The sequence below is a fragment of the Xiphophorus maculatus genome, chromosome 6 (genome assembly GCF_002775205.1).
Source record: "Xiphophorus maculatus strain JP 163 A chromosome 6, X_maculatus-5.0-male, whole genome shotgun sequence".
NCBI classification, from domain to species: Eukaryota; Metazoa; Chordata; class Actinopteri; order Cyprinodontiformes; family Poeciliidae; genus Xiphophorus; species Xiphophorus maculatus.
This window is the reverse complement of record NC_036448.1, coordinates 10,385,551-10,401,449: the sequence shown is the minus strand read 5'-3', so window position 1 is coordinate 10,401,449 and position 15,899 is coordinate 10,385,551. Positions and strand designations below refer to the sequence as shown.

The 15,899-nt window shown below is 37.9% G+C and overlaps 1 protein-coding gene across 2 annotated transcripts; it reads left to right on the top strand.

Annotated features, from left to right (window-relative positions):
* Positions 1-210: 210 nt before the first annotated feature.
* Positions 211-14,503, top strand: ptbp2 (polypyrimidine tract binding protein 2). 2 transcript variants are annotated; one of them, XM_005797062.3, is made up of 17 exons: positions 211-297; positions 1,782-1,803; positions 1,934-1,985; positions 2,275-2,438; positions 2,540-2,611; positions 2,701-2,772; positions 2,897-3,055; positions 3,202-3,312; positions 3,911-4,079; positions 4,637-4,714; positions 5,077-5,189; positions 8,137-8,170; positions 10,334-10,426; positions 10,549-10,665; positions 11,318-11,417; positions 11,504-11,581; positions 11,952-14,503. In XM_005797062.3, the coding sequence occupies exons 1-17, from the start codon at positions 290-292 to the stop codon at positions 12,079-12,081; spliced, it is 1,572 nt and encodes a 523-aa protein (XP_005797119.1). In that variant the 5' UTR covers positions 211-289; the 3' UTR covers positions 12,082-14,503. The 2 variants fall into 2 exon arrangements, 1 of the variants encoding a protein (XP_005797119.1); XR_002752909.1 differs by lacking the exons at positions 10,549-10,665; positions 11,318-11,417; positions 11,504-11,581; positions 11,952-14,503 and having other exon boundaries at positions 8,137-9,347; positions 10,334-10,405.
* Positions 14,504-15,899: the final 1,396 nt, after the last annotated feature.

The following is a 15,899-nucleotide window of genomic DNA, read 5'->3' as shown; positions in this document are numbered from 1 at the left end:
CAGTTATTTTAATAATGACATGCTGGAAGGTGAAGCTTTACCTCAGTCTTAAACCTTCGCTACCTCTAACAGATTTTTTGCTATCATTATTAGTAGTAGTAGTATTAGTAGTATTTTTATTATAGTAGTATTAGTACTCTCTGAAAGATACTCCCTACCGGAAGGTGGCGTTGAAGCGCCCTAAGGTTACTGTTTGTCCCCAGAAGGAGAAGCACGCCCATTTTGCTTGCACAGTGTATGTCGAAGTGTGCTGGCATATCAGACAGACTGAAGAGGACAAAGAAACGCAATGGACGGGTAAATATTATCATAAACCAAACGAATGCTTCTGTTTTCACCCTCCATAGTTGTGTGTGTGTATCAGCCGAATTTGCGTCTTGGATTCAGGTTTTTCGAAGCATGCTACATGTTGGCTAATGTGTTATACCATCGCTCTGAATCTTGCGAAAAACGTGATACAGCCAGCAAGTCTCGGTCAGGCAATGTGGGGAATATCCTGTCTGTATCCAGGCGTATTTTAATTTCACAACATGATATATTGCGTGACAAGACACTTAACCTCAGACGCTGAAGCTAGGAGTGTAGGGGAACGATACAGTAAAGAAAAAAGAAACGTATTCTCAATTTCTCGATCAAATAATTTGCGTTGTAACGGTAGCTAGCTGTATTATTATCTAGAAAAATAGACATAAAGGACTTTCATTACATGTTGACACCATTGTAGACTTTATAATGATGTTAGGAGCTGATAATAAAGCAGTTTGTTATGAGCCATGCTAATTGCCTGTCCACCTGTCAGTTGGTGCTGCTAGCTTAATCCCAACTGAAATAACGGTCCTTTGTTTGTTTGAGGCCAGTCTGCTGCACAGGACCGAGACTGTGATCAATGCACGGCTTTATCTCCGTTTCCGTCAAGCCTCAGTGCTGAAAAACAGCGGCTGGGGTCAGAAATGCAGTCTCTTTTTCATATGGTGATGACCTTATATAGGGTTTATGCCTGGAATCGAGCCGCGTCTTTTGTGGACAAAACGTAACATTTCAGAGTAAGGAAATAACGAAAGGTACCATGTTGGTTAATTTATGTCCTTGAATTTGCATTTAAACATGTGAGAAATGTTGCTCACAATCATATAAAAGTTTACAATCGAAATATATTTTTTATTTATTGCCATGAAACGTTCATTTTGTTGTTGTTAGCGTCAGCTAATTAGCCTGTAAGCTTGCCAGACCCCATAAGGTAATGTTTGTTACTGTACAATGTGATATTTACACCAATTTTAAAAAAGCAATACAATTTTCTACCTTTAACCCCACAAAAAACATGTCCAGCTTGCATTTTTCCATACTTAACACCCAGGCATCCAACCATCATTCCCCTTCTGTTATTCTTGGTGTGTTGGTTGGGAGGGTGTGGTGCCTATTGCTGACTGTCATTGTTAAAGTTCATAGAACAAAAATTGTGGGAGTTCTTAGTCTTATAGGGTTTGTTCTGTTCAATAATTTTAGACTTTGTTCACTACTTGAAATAATGGAACTAAAGCTGCCAAAGGCACAAAATGGCTAGGGGGCGAGACCACCCACACTTATTTTATGATTTAGATGAAATGACATTATTTTCAGATACATATTTATAAGTATTAAACCACTTTTTGCACTTTTTACTATATAATATTATATCGTTTATATACTTCACAATGCATCATATTGTACAGTAGTGATGAGACTGCAGAAATATTCTCTCTGCCTTTTCTTCAATATCTTTTTTTCCATTCTATTTCCAGTGATGTTGCAGTTGGTGTGAAGGTAAACTACATTACTTATTAATAACAAAACAGTTTTTCATTAGTCTATGCTGTCATATCTGTCCTGTTCATTTTGTATTCAAGTTGGAGAATAAAAATGTGACTTTCTGCATTTTGTCCTTGTTATTTAGAGAGGCTCAGATGAGCTGAACATGTATAGTAGCAGCCCCAACTCAATGACAGGTGAGTTTGATCAAACCTGCTGACATACTTTATTTAAACATCTGCAATACATTTTGTGCTCAGAAAGAAGGTCAGGAAATGACATGGGAAGTTGTGTTCTGTAAACAACTGAACCTCAGCAGATTTCAAATGGATAGTTTTTTTTTTTTTTCCAAGTAGTTATTTACATGTGCAGCCTGTATGCCCCAGCTCCCCTTGTGATGGCTACAGTCTGTCAACTGTTGGATCGAGACAGCATTAAGCTACAATGATTTCTGTTTAATGTTTTTGCTTGTGAATCTATGTTCAGCAAACGGTAGTGACAGTAAGAAACAGCGCCTGGACGAGTCCCCTCCCTCCAGAGTGCTCCACATCCGAAAACTTCCCAACGAAGTGACAGAGACAGAGGTCATTGCTCTCGGCCTGCCCTTTGGAAAGGTCACCAACATTCTGATGCTGAAGGGAAAAAACCAGGTAGACTCTATAAAGTCCAAGCACATTAATTTAGGCTTACTGTATAATGTTGTTCTCTTGGTTTTAAATATTGGCGATTTCATATGGTTCTTGTTTTTTAGGCATTTCTAGAGTTGGGTACAGAGGAAGCAGCCATCACTATGGTGAACTACTACACAGCTGTAACACCACAGGTCTGAAATCAGTATTTTTATTTTTCTCATTTATTAATACATCATTTTGTTGTTAAACATAGTCAAGTATTTTTGTTGTTTTTCTTTAGGTCAGAAATACTCCTGTCTTCATCCAATATTCTAACCATAAAGAACTGAAAACAGATTCAGCTCTGAACCAGGTATAAATGGGCCTCAAGTTTCCTTTCAGACACAGAGCTTCCTTGAATCAACCATTAACAGACATTGTAGCGGAAGAGTTTTCTCATTCTAATGTGCGCTGTTTTTATTTTTTTGTCCATCCAGAGAGCCCAGGCAGTCCTGCAGGCGGTATCAGCTGTCCAGGATGGCAGCTCTCCATCCTCTGACCAGGGCGTATTGGAGCTCGCTCCGCCCCCCAGCCCTGTGCTGCGAATTATTATCGACAACATGTTTTATCCTGTAACACTGGATGTTTTACAACAGGTAAACTGAGCATTTAAAACGTTAACACCGATAAAACATTGTTTATTCATGTGGTCTTTGAAAGACCCGTGATGGAATGATCAGATTAATAGCATTTATTGTTTTCAAATAAATCCTTTTTATGGGTTTTTTCTCCTTTGTTTCAGATTTTCAGCAAGTTTGGGACAGTTATGAAGATTATAACCTTCACTAAGAACAACCAGTTTCAGGCTCTTCTGCAGTTCAGTGACCCAGTCAATGCTCAACAAGCTAAACTGGTAGGATACCAGTCAACACTGTGACCCACTTTGATCACATGATCTAATCCCACCCAATGATCATTGGGATCATTAAAGGAGTCTTTAGTTAACAAAGAATTGAACCACTTTTTGTGAAACTTGAAATTTAGTTTTGGTCTACCAAAAAATGTTGCTGGTAAAGGTGACGCAGCATCAGCTGTCACTTTCTAGGTAAAAGAACAACATGCATTATTACTTGTTTAAGTTTTAGTTTATTTACTGGATATTCTGATTGATTATTATGTATTAATGGTTTATGAAAAAAAATTGAATGAGCCTAAATCCTCAAACTCCCTTGTTAAAAATTTTAATGTCATTTTTTTTATCAGGTTAATCACTGAATTTCTTTACTTTCTAAAATTGTCACTTTTAAGTTCTTTGACTTTAAAAAAAAAAAATTACATTAAAAAAAGATACCTTTTCAAATGTTTACTTTCACAGCCTTGTTCACAGCATGTAGTTATTGTTCCTTTTTTAAAACAAGTGTTAGTTTCTTTTCTGCAAATAGAGTATGCATGAGAAATACTAAATAAAGTATGGTCACTGGTGACGCTCACACTTGCTTCTTCTACTCTAGTCGTTGGATGGACAGAACATCTATAATTCGTGCTGCACTCTGCGGATAGACTTCAGTAAACTGGTCAACCTCAATGTTAAATACAACAATGATAAAAGTCGTGATTACACCAGACCCGACCTTCCGACAGGAGATGGAGAGTCAACCAACAAGGATCATTCTTTACTGGGTAAATACTCATCTGTTATTGACCGTTTTTACAATGTTCATTCATATGATTTTATTTGCTGTTGCACATTTTACTCTCTAAATGGAAGACCTCCTCTACACACATTTTTTTATCTGTATTTTTTTTCTATTAAAATAATTGATAACTTAATGCTACTGTGCATACAGACATGTGCTAACTGTAGATTCATATCAAAGGAAATCTTTTAACGGGTTAAGGGTTGATGTACTATAGATTTCCTAAAATGGTGCTACAATATGCCATAGGTTGAGGCAAAACAAACTTAACTTGCATTTTATGCAAAATATCATGTTGGAAATTAATCCAAATAATTAGAAAGTGAAGTGTGTGTGGGGAAAGTTAAGGTTCCACACTATTCAAGATAAATACATCAATGTGTTGCTCACAATGCTACCCCGTTGTAACACTGTCTTATTATCTTTTGGAAGATGCCTGTCATTTCTGATGGAAAACAATTTTTCTAAAAAAAATAAATGTTAAACCTTACTCTGCATATGATATGAGCAGTTGTTCATACAAATGTTTTTGTTTTGTAGGTACCCCATCTGGAGCTCTAGCTTCCTACTCTAGTGGAGGAGGTTACTCATCATCTCTCTCCCTCTCACAGGGTGGAGGTACATATATATTTTTTCCTTTTAATTTCCATCCACTTGTTTGTCTATATGTCCTGCTAGGATAATTGAAAATGTCTTCAATTGATCACATTCTTAGTGATTCACTAAGCTGAATAATAAAGAAAAGCTACATAAGAAAAGTTACTACAATCTAGTAATATAGCTGAGGATATTTCAGTTATTTTATTTGCTTATTAAATCAACGAGGAACAATTATTCCATTAGTTATGTCAATCAATGAAATGAGAAGCTGTTTGTCTTTAAAAAGAAAAAAGTTAAACTCATTCTAGTTTTTTTGGTTTTTTCTATATTTTGGTGTTGTATAATTCAGACTTGTTTCTTACCCTGGGCTTTCTCTTCAGGAGCCATCAGTCCCCTGAGCGCTGCAGCGGCGGCGGCGGCTGCGGCAGGTCGCGTCGCTCTCTCTGGATCCGGAGTGTCAGGTGTCCTGTTGGCGTCCAACCTGAATGAAGAGGTACACTAACCATAAGCAAAACTTTTCACACTAAAATCAATTCTATAGGCTCTAGTTTTGCTCACTTATATATTTACGACATATTTTACAGATTTGGATGATTCTTCTGAGTTAGCAGTATACATTCTTGTGTGGGTGTGTGATTGTATGAGTGCTATGCATAACTTATGTTATTTTTTATATAAATATGGATCCTTCACCTCAGAAGTCTCTTTAGTTCTGTGTAATCGTCCTGGATTATTATAGTGACAGGATGACTTTGGAGTATAATGGTTTACAGCTTAGTTTAAATAAATAGTTTCACTTTCTTTGTCACTTTTTCTAACTCTTTCAAGACTATTTTTGGATTAGGATTTTTATAAATGGAAACACACTGAAGAAACCCCACACTAAGACAACTGTCAATTTTTTTAAAGCATAAACTGACTTTGCACCATGGTAAATGCAGGTTTTTAGCACCATAATCAGTGTGGTTTTCTTCTCACAGCATTTTTACATTCTGATGAGGATTTATTTCTTCTACGAGAGAGTCAGCCTTAACTTGGCACAGTTTTTTTTCTTACACTAAGAATTGTTTTTTGCGTGGGCATATGCATGAATTTCTTTTACTTTATTTTTCTTGCCATGAACTGTAATGTTCTAAACTCTGAGGTCTTTTTAGCTAATTATGTCCAACCACTTTGTCCGTACCAGGCCGTACATCTTCAGTTAAACGTTTGACATGTTTGTTTTTTTTTTCTGTACCTGACAGATGCACAAAATTTATTCTTTTTATTTTTCTTCTTACAATTATGTTTATTCTCAGTCCCATTTTCTGAATTCCAAATATGTATCTACTTTAATATATCTATCTCAACTGTATCTGCTATCCTTTCTTATGTTTGTTGCTGTCTTTCTCTCTCTCTCTCCTCTGTCTGTTTCTCCAAGTACCTGGTGAGAGGATAAGGCCAAGGTGCATCTTGGCCGTATTAAACCGTCTCACTCTTCTATTTACCTCAAGACCAGGAGACACATGCCAGCAGTGTTGCGTTTGAGCACTCTAAAAGGGTTATCAATGCGCACTACTGTAAACCAATATGTTTTAAGAACATTTAGTGTTGGCTTTGGTGACGCTGATACGAGGAATAATGCGTGTGCTTTCAGTATTGTGCAGTAGAAGATAAAAAATGTTCCAAAGCTGTGGTGATTCAGAAATAATTTGGTGAAAACGTAACAGATTGAAATTATGCCGCACACTTTTAACAAAAATGTGGTCGCACTTTGTTTAAAAAGCAAGAATTATGAGCAGTGATAATGCAATAAACGATAGAAAGTGGTTAATTTCTGGTGGTTGAGTTTCTCAGTTACTCATTATTTAAAAAGAAATCCAGATGTTATTAGCTGTTTTATTTTGGTAATGTTTCTCTGGCTACTACATTGCCATCTATGTAGGTGTAATAGTAAAATTATTAAACTGACGCTATGATTTGCTCTGCAAACATACACAATGCTGGTTTTGAACATGCTAGAGTTGCACAATCGCTTGAATCAAAAGCAACTTTGCAATATCAATCATGTATGTTCAACGAACTTTTACTGCTCATAAGATGTAGATTTAGTCGCTAAAATGCACATTTTCAAAGATTAGACTATTTGAGAATGAGAATGAACACGATAATGAAAAATGAAGAGGAGATTTAGGATTATAAGGGTTAATCCCAACCAATATAACTATGGTAATATTCAGTCATATCAGATCTTTTCCTAACATTTACAGGCCTAGGATACACACTTTAATTTTCTATGTACCGTAAATTAAAAGTGGTTGAGTGTTAATTTCAAGCATTGAATGTTGAGTCGTGTCACTTGTTCCTCATCTCCTCACTCTGTCATCAGTTAAAAAAAGCCTCTAATGCTCCATGTTACACCACATGCACAGCCGGAATAAAACCAACAAACCCAAAGACAAATGTTTGTATTTAAGTTTGAAAGCGAAGATCCACCACTTTTTCCTGGGTATCGAATCCAAAATCCATCCATATCCATCAATTGGTCACATGTCTGTTTTGTGTCAGCATCGACCCCCACATCTCGGCGTATGATGTATTTTTTTACGCAGGACTCACGGTGTTTTAACCTAAATCCTTTAAGCATTAGAAAGCAAAGGCCATATCATCTTTCTTTGGAGTGATAAACTCATCAGTCTGACCTTCTCATCACGTACGGCAGTCCTAATGGTGCCTTTTTACCTTCAGCCATCTGCTTCATGGTTCTCCCGCCGCTCATTCTTTTACTCTGAGGTTATGATTCGTCTGGAGAATCCTTTTTTGTTTTGTTAATTTCCTCCCATCCCTCCTATTCTTCACTTTTACATGCATCCAGCAGAATGAGTGTGTGCGCGCGAGTGTGTGCTGCTGAAATAATGGAGTGAGACTTTGGAGTCCTTTATTTTGCGTGCGTGCTTTTTTGACTCAATCAGCAATCATTCAGACTCCGTTGATGTTCCACTGATGCTCTGTTTACTGACCTCTGCTTTGGTTTTTGTCCTCCTCTCCTCCTTTCTCCCCTCCCTGCCTCCTTTCTTCCCTCCTATGCTCCTCTCATACATTTTTATTTTCTTTCCATATGACTCTCCCTATAACCACACATTCTTTAACGCTAAATCTTCTTCTGAACACCTTCCATATAAACCTTTTCTCTACTTTTCTCCCCGAATTACTTCCTTCTATTCTACTCACATTTCTTAATCTGAACTGAACTGGACTTTGGCTTTGCCATTCTGACCTCACCCTCTCCCCCCCCAAACCACCCCCTCCATTTTTGCTTCACCCCTCATCATCATGGAAACAACCACCACCTCCCCCTTCGTCCAACGCTGGGCGGTCTGATCTCTACCTTCGTCTCTCCTCTTCCTCCTCCTCTGCTCCTCCTCTTCCTGTCCTCTGCTCTGCGGTCTCTCTCTCTAAAGATGGTCACGCCTCAAAGTCTCTTTACCCTCTTCGGTATGTTCAATCTCTTCTATTCTATCTGTATATCTCTCTCTGTTAATCCAGTTTTGTTCACTTTCTTCAGTGATGTGGTGGGCACTCTGCTCTTCTCTATCTGCCTGTTTTTTCAAGCTCTTCTCTGTCACATTGTACATTGCAAAGTTGAAATATGCTACTGTCTTTACACTGAAAGAGCAGTGAGTCTGGGAGATTGTCTCTTTGGTCAGCTTATCTATTAATTGATGAGAACAAAGACACCAGAACCCTTTAGGTCTTATGAAACCTTTAGCCTGGTCCTTAGCTTGTAGATTTTTGCTTCGTGAGTTAAAATGGGGGGAAGAAATCCAACCAGATCTCTTCAATAAACTTTATAACGTTTCTTTTCTTCTTCTTTTTTTTTTTTTTGACTGATCGAGAACTGTCCTGCTTTCCTCATCATCCCTTGCGTTTGTTCCTAACCTCCCCATGAAAAGTGACTTGCAGAAATATTGATTTTCCTCAAATATAGCGTTCCAAACATGAAACTCACTGGGGCTTGCAACTAACGATTATTTTAATAATTAATTAATGTACCAATTTTTCTGATAATTAATAGAATTTTTAAAAATATATTTTACAGATTTACATTGAGCCACTTTTTTTTAAATAGAAAATTAGAAATACATTAAAATATGAAAATGAAATAAATAATTTAATTCCTTTCTTAAGTAAGAAAAAAGGCATTTCATATAACACAGTAAATCTGAACCAGGTAAAGCTTAAAACTGCACCACTTCAGGAGTTTTGGCCAAGTCTATATTTACAGACAAATGTGTTTTTATCTTGAATTCAAAATGTCTGTCTTTTTATGTATAGTTTTGGTTTTATTGCTGCTTTTAATGTTTTGTTTTTTGGGGGGCTGGGGGGTGTTTCAGCACATTGCCTTTTTTGAGTCTGTTTACAATTAATCAAATACTAAATTGCCTGATGACTATTTCAATAATTTATTCATCACAATTAGTCTGATTGTTTCAGCCCTAATTTATATTGGGGTTTCATTAGATACACCAACTAATGCAAAATGAAGACAATTTATACAAGTTCTGACATTTTCTGCTTCTGTAAATCTGAAAATTGTGGTGTGTATTTGTTTTTCTGCCCCATTTACTCTGAGACCCCTAAAAGAATCTACTTCAACCAGAGACCTTTAAAGGTAACTTGAATGTTAAATAAAATCCAGTGGCCACTTACAGTGGTGTAAGTTAATCTAAGCAAGTAACATGAAAATATCTGATGCTTGAAAGCTTACATGTGAGTGAGATGGACACCAAGAACATGTGTTTTTGTTTTTGCATGTCATAGCTGTTCTAACGCTAACATTGAGCAGATATGAGCCTAGTTTACCAGCACAGAGCCAATCTTAAACTCTCTGTGATGCTATCCCCACTGATGCTCTGCAGAGTAACATTTGGACAGGGAGCCAGGTCCTTCAGGGTTGATGTTCTCACCACATTAATGGGTCAGTTGATCACAGCAATCCAGTGTACTCACCAGGACTCACTCTAGCTCTCCCTCTTTGCCTTTTCTCTCTCGAATTTGTAACGAGTTGTTGTGGTCATATAGTTGATCTCTCTTTTTCTTAAACTGTGCTGTTGGGATTGCCTGTCATCCAAGCCGGGCACAAATATCTCTAAAAGTAAAAACATTACCCCAACAAAAGCATTAAAGGAACTCTGTTGATTTTTTTCTTTTTTTTTTTCTTTTTTTTTTGTTTGTATCTACATAAGTGTTACCAGCAGCATGTTCTTTCAGGTTTAGTAGTGTTTTCTTCCTGCACCGTTTTACAGTTTAACCACCTAATCAAGCTGCACTCATGCCAAACATTAACCTGCCAGCCGGTTTGAGCTGTGTGTCAGTGTTAAAGTTCAGCTGAGGTGTCGCCACGTTAAACGACTCAGATCATTTCAAGCACTTGATTGAATTGTGGTAGAAGTCAAATTGGAAGAGTCCATCTTTTCTTTTCATTTGTCTTTCTAGCACTAACTTGATTCCTTTCATCCTTCACACCTCTTCTTTTTTTATCTTGGTCGGCTCCATCTCTCCTGCTCTGTCTGTTCTATCCTTCTCATCTACTCCTCCGCCCTCGTCTCTCCTGCTCTCTCTCTCTCTCTTTCTCTGTCTGTCTCTCTCTCCCTTCAGGCGTCTATGGTGATGTCCAGAGGGTGAAGATCCTCTACAACAAAAAGGACAGTGCTCTGATTCAGCTTTCTGATGGCAACCAGGCTCAACTTGGTAAGATGTAGTAATGTTGTAGGTGTAAATTTATTTCCGACAATGTGTTAAATTCTAGTGGGGAGTTTCAAAGGTGTTGAAGTTTCTCATTTTCCCATCGTTCATGTTTTCGTTGCCCGTAGCAATGAGCCACCTGAATGGTCAGAAGGTGTTTGGTAAAGTGATGAGAGTGACTCTGTCGAAACATCAGACGGTAGCTTTGCCCAGAGAAGGACTGGACGACCAGTTACTCACCAAAGGTAAGATGATTCATATTGTTATGATTTGCATTTCGTTGCTTTTTAATAAATATTATGAATATAATCTTTGTAGTCTTTCATCAAGTCTCCCTCAGACGGTCAGGTGAACAAGCAGGATTTTTGCAAATTTGCATCATGCAGTAATAATGTGTCCTAATCTGACGCTGTTTTAAAATCAGCACCATGTATCTACTTTACCTTGATAAATTTCTCTCAGGTATTTTGTTCCAGCCATTAGCTGGTGACGGTCTCTCCTTTTGCAGCAAGATAATAATCTACAGCACAGACATAATTTCATATCTGAATGTCTAAAAACACATAAGGATTTTTTTTATGTGGCCTAGTCCAAGTCCAGACTTGAATCTTAATGAGGTTCTGTTGCGGGATCTTAACCTGGCCATTCAGGCTTAAAAACCATCAAATGCAGCTGAAATAATTCATTCCTTAAAGAAGAGTCGACCGAATTGATGAAAGAGAGATTAACGAATTATCTTTCCTAGTGACAATGAGGCAAAACACTTCGGTTTGTTTCAGTGGCTTCGACAACCGGCTAAAATAACAGCAGCCGTCGGCTCAACCTTGTGAAGCAAGCAGGCCACAGCTCCAATACAATCCTGTCGTCTCATGTGAATGTTTTGTGTTTGTCGGACAGATTTTTCTGGCTCCCCCCTCCATCGCTTTAAGAAACCAGGATCTAAAAACTTCCAGAACATCTTTCCTCCATCTGCAACACTTCACCTCTCCAACATCAGGTAGAAGAAAATTCAGACGTATTACTTTGCAGCCTGGATCACAGTTATTTCACCCACTACACATCGATTGGTGTTTTTGCTCCTAGGGATGGAGTCGGAGAGGACGATCTACGCCGCCTGTTTTCTAACAGCGGAGGAACCGTCAAGGCCTTTAAGTTTTTTCAGTAAGATGTATTTCGGAACAATCAGAGCTGTTTTAAAGAGGCCGACCTGTCACTGCTGATTTCTCTTTGAGTTTGACTCACAGGAAATTGAGGTGTTACATTGTCCCAGTCTGATCAGATTTTTATCTAATCTCAAAGGTTGATAAGGATCCTCCACGAATCCATGTTGATGGATTCGTGGGATGGGAGGAAAAAGTTCACATGATTTAGTGTTGGATGTGGTGATCAACAGTTCATCAAGGGGAAATTTGCTGGGTTTTAGTCACTCGTTAATTGATAGTTGCATCACTAAATAAACAGTTGGGTTGGTTTTAATAGCACATCCGGTGTACATATACAATAATTTTTAACTGTGCTGTCTTGTTCACAGGGACCGTAAGATGGCGTTGATCCAGATGTCGTCGGTGGAGGAGGCGATTCAGGCTCTGATTGACCTTCACAACTATGACATGGGGGGGAATCACCATCTTAAAGTTTCCTTTTCAAAGTCCACCATCTAACCCGCACACCAAACTCCTGAACAACATCTTTGACTAGCAAAGAAGCCACTACCATTTTTCTTTTTATTATTTTCTTTGAATAGTTTATTTTTTGTTTGTTTGTTTTGTTGAAGTATTGTAAAAACTACAAATTCCACTAACTGTGTTTTCTTTCTTTAAAGCAGTGAACACTGTCCTGCGCTCAGTTTCTTTTTGAAGGCATCTCTGCTTTGACCTTTTCCTCCACTTTAAAGAGCAGCAAAACACCAGCTGAATGTTGTTTTCTTTTAGTTCCGATAGGTCTCGATCCACAGCAGTGTCACTGTTGAGTTTTGTTACAGGTGAACAGACGTTCTTTAAGAAGTAAAAACTAGGGACTTTTAAGCCACTACTTAGTGCAAAGTGCTGTTTTGATCTTGTGTTGCTTCACACAGAAAACCTGTGACTGCTCAGCTTCCGGTTCCCTTTGGATTAGTGGAGGAGGACTGAGGTCTCCTTTCATTTTCCTCTCCACGTTGAGAAGAAAATGACATTCTTCATGCTTCAAGGCAAACCACAGTATTACCTTTTTCAACCCTTAACTTGTCTGATTAGTGAAGTGCTCGGATTTTGATTGATATAGTCTCAGTGCACCGCTTCACTTTGTTCAATCTCACCATTTACATTAATACAGGTCAGTTTATTAAAAAAAAAAAAATTAATCTACACTGAGGGTCACTCTGAAAAATGATTTGTTTTCAGTAGGACCCTCAGGGTAAATACTGGGGCATGCAAAGTTTTTGGGCATCTCTGATCAAAATGTATTTATATTTTAAACTCCCTGAAGCACTCAGTGTAGCATAAGCTTCAAGTAAAAACAGTAACCTGTCCAAACTGTTTAAAAGCATAATGGCCGCTTACATTAGATTCTTAGATTTTAGTTCTAGATTGAGTTCAGATTAAAAAATAAATTGGATATTAAGTCATATAATGAATATAATTCAAGATGTTATTAAAATCTGTAGAAAATACTAACAAGGATTTAAGATTTTAAATTAAGCCTTTGAACCCAAACCTTTTTGCATGGTCTTAAAAGAATGCCACATTCCTAATTAGACAAAAAGTTTTCATTTAAAGGGATAAATCATATTTTACTGTTTCAGTAAAATAGCAAATGTAACCACACTGGCTCTCATTAAGCACCGTTCAGCAATCCTCCGGAAAAACCTTTTCAATCCCTTCCTTCTTTAGACGTTGCTACACACAACCCAGGTGTTTTGTTTTTTTGATGCCATGCATCGCATCCTTTGCAGGTCTTCAGTTTCCAGGGACGCTCAGAGACCACCAATACTTCGTTGTGTTAAAAGTCGTAAATCAAAAGGATTTACGTCTGTAGCTTTTTATGCATGGATGGTTTCCTTAAACTCAGCACACACCGTCTCATATCAAGTCAGACAGGACACGAACATTTTATGAAAAGTCTAAGGTAATTTCCTGTCCTCTTTGACCAGGAGAAAAATAAATCAGTCACTCTACTTGTTATACGGAACAACCACAGATTTACCGACTCAAAACTCATGACCACAATCCCTTCATAGCAAAAGATTTTGTCTAAAACTGTTGATAACAGCAGTGTGAGCTCATGGCCTTCATTTGAAATTGCCACCATTTGCGGATGATACTTTGGTGTTCCTGAATCCTCTTTTTACTGCTGGATGTTGAATGTATTGATGTTGCCACACTGCAATCATTACGGGGGATCACCATGCAGAGCTTGCTCACTATGACGGACGGAGCCTGTTCAAATCGCATCTCCTTTGTTCGAAATGCAGCTGGGTGCATGCTACTGCTGTGTTTAAATGAGGTTTCTACATGTGATTCTGCTTTCGGTCTCTGATTTTGGGAGATCTGTTGGGACCACATGTGCCTTTAGTCTGTAATCTGGTTTTACTGGTGATACTTTAGTGTATAAACGGATCATTTTATTGGTTATATTTGCTGGTTTTGTGGTTTAAACCTGTACAAAGCCAATTTTTTTTGAACGTTTGTCGAATAAAAGCCGAGTTCAGCTTTGACCTTCCCAATTTTCAAGCATTTTCAAGTAATGCTCAGGAGGTTTCGGCGTACTCATCAGAAGCTTTCCTCACAATTCTTGATTTAAAACGGAGGGGAAAAAAAAAGCAGACGTTGCAAAGCCGAGGTGAACTCGAAGCTCGAGGACATCTCCAAAGTAGGTTTTATTTTCCCAACAATTTCTCATAGCCGACATTTTTATTTTTGAGGTTTTATTGTAAATTTTCTACTTGATTTAAGTCTGTTTTGTGAAAAGATTTCAGACTAGCACAAATTAAACTCGTCTTTTCTACCAACAAGCGCAAGTAAACTTGTTTTTGTGTATGAACTCGAAGCCTTTGATCTCATCTGTATCTTACCTGTAATAAACTTGTCTGTTCTCACTGTTCAATTCTGCCAATCTCACTTCTTTCTCTCCACTTTTCTCTCTGTTCTTTCTCAAACAAGAATTAAAAAAATTAGACATTATTACCTTTTTACAGAGATGAAACAAGGGCGTTCTTGAGTGATAATACATCCAGCTTCCACGTTTTTTGCATTACAAGCAAAATGCTATTTCCTTGGGATTTTAGTTGGTCTTGCAGATTTGCTTACATCTTTTCATATCTGTGTCATGAATGCATAAACAGCTGTTTGAAAATTGTACGTGCCCACGTTAAATATCCATTAATACATCTTAACTGTCATGGGTGCAGTAGTTGAGTTTGCACTTCTAACACAGGACGGTGTGAGTTTGCTGTGGATGAAACAAGGACACACACTGATGAAATGTGACACAAATGGAGGCTCTAAAAATCTTTTATATAAATGAGTCTTGATTGGATTTGTTTCCCAATGGCCTGTTTGTGAAGTTGGATCCTGCGCTGCTCAGTAAAATCTAAATCACTTTATGCGAGACCACTTTGGGGAACAGCTTGAGACTGGACTGTTGAGTGGGAAATTAGCACTAAGTGAAACCTCTGCTCTCGTCTCTCCGTCCTCTTCCTTTGATTTCTTTATCAAACGGTCACTAATGAAGCTCTCATTTCAGCCCAGTGAGCCTCTAAAAGGGAATAAGGGGGGGAACAAGGAGGCAGACAAAAGACAGCAAATCTGGACTGATGAACTCATTCTTGGTAATTAGCAGTCTTTGGTAAAGCCTGAATGGGTTAGAATGGAAATACTCAGCAGCACACACCCATCCGAGCCAAGATCTGAATCATGCTGTAAACATCACACTTGAATATAGAAGAAAGCATTAAGTGCTCTGACTCCTGTTTGAAAACAAGCAGCCAAAAAATTGTCATATAAAAGAAAGACAGTGTAAATAGGACAATTTAAAATACATAGTCCACAACAATTCTGTTTTTTGTTATTTTATATTTGATGTTTGGACCCTGCCTCAGAAGCTAATCTATAATAACTATGTGATGACTGCATATTTAAATATTACATGAATATTATAGTGACCTTGAAGCCCCCTGCTGGAGTGAGGGACTAAGCAGCTGCTAAGTTGTTTGCTTGGGGCCTTGGCAGTCTCTTAAATTTCTCTTACTGCAACTCATAATGGACAGTGTTTTTGTCTTTTCAGAAAAAAACAAGTAGTTAAATAAGACTTATTTTATCGTAAAACACAATGTAAAAGTCCTGACTGAATTGTAATGTCTAATAAACTACTATTGTCCTCGTCTGCAGCAGGTGATAAAAGGCCTACTCGGATGAAAAATGTAACCTTCGCTACACGCAGTTCCACTGTTCACCGCCAGAGATCGGTGTAAACCAGACGTTGCAGCCTGTCGAAGACTAGA

Coding starts and splice junctions, on each gene's coding strand:
- ptbp2 (XM_005797062.3), top strand. Junction 1,804..1,933: donor ATGTTGCAGTTGGTGTGAAG/GTAAACTACATT, acceptor CTTGTTATTTAG/AGAGGCTCAGATGAGCTGAA. Junction 2,439..2,539: donor TGCTGAAGGGAAAAAACCAG/GTAGACTCTATA, acceptor CTTGTTTTTTAG/GCATTTCTAGAGTTGGGTAC.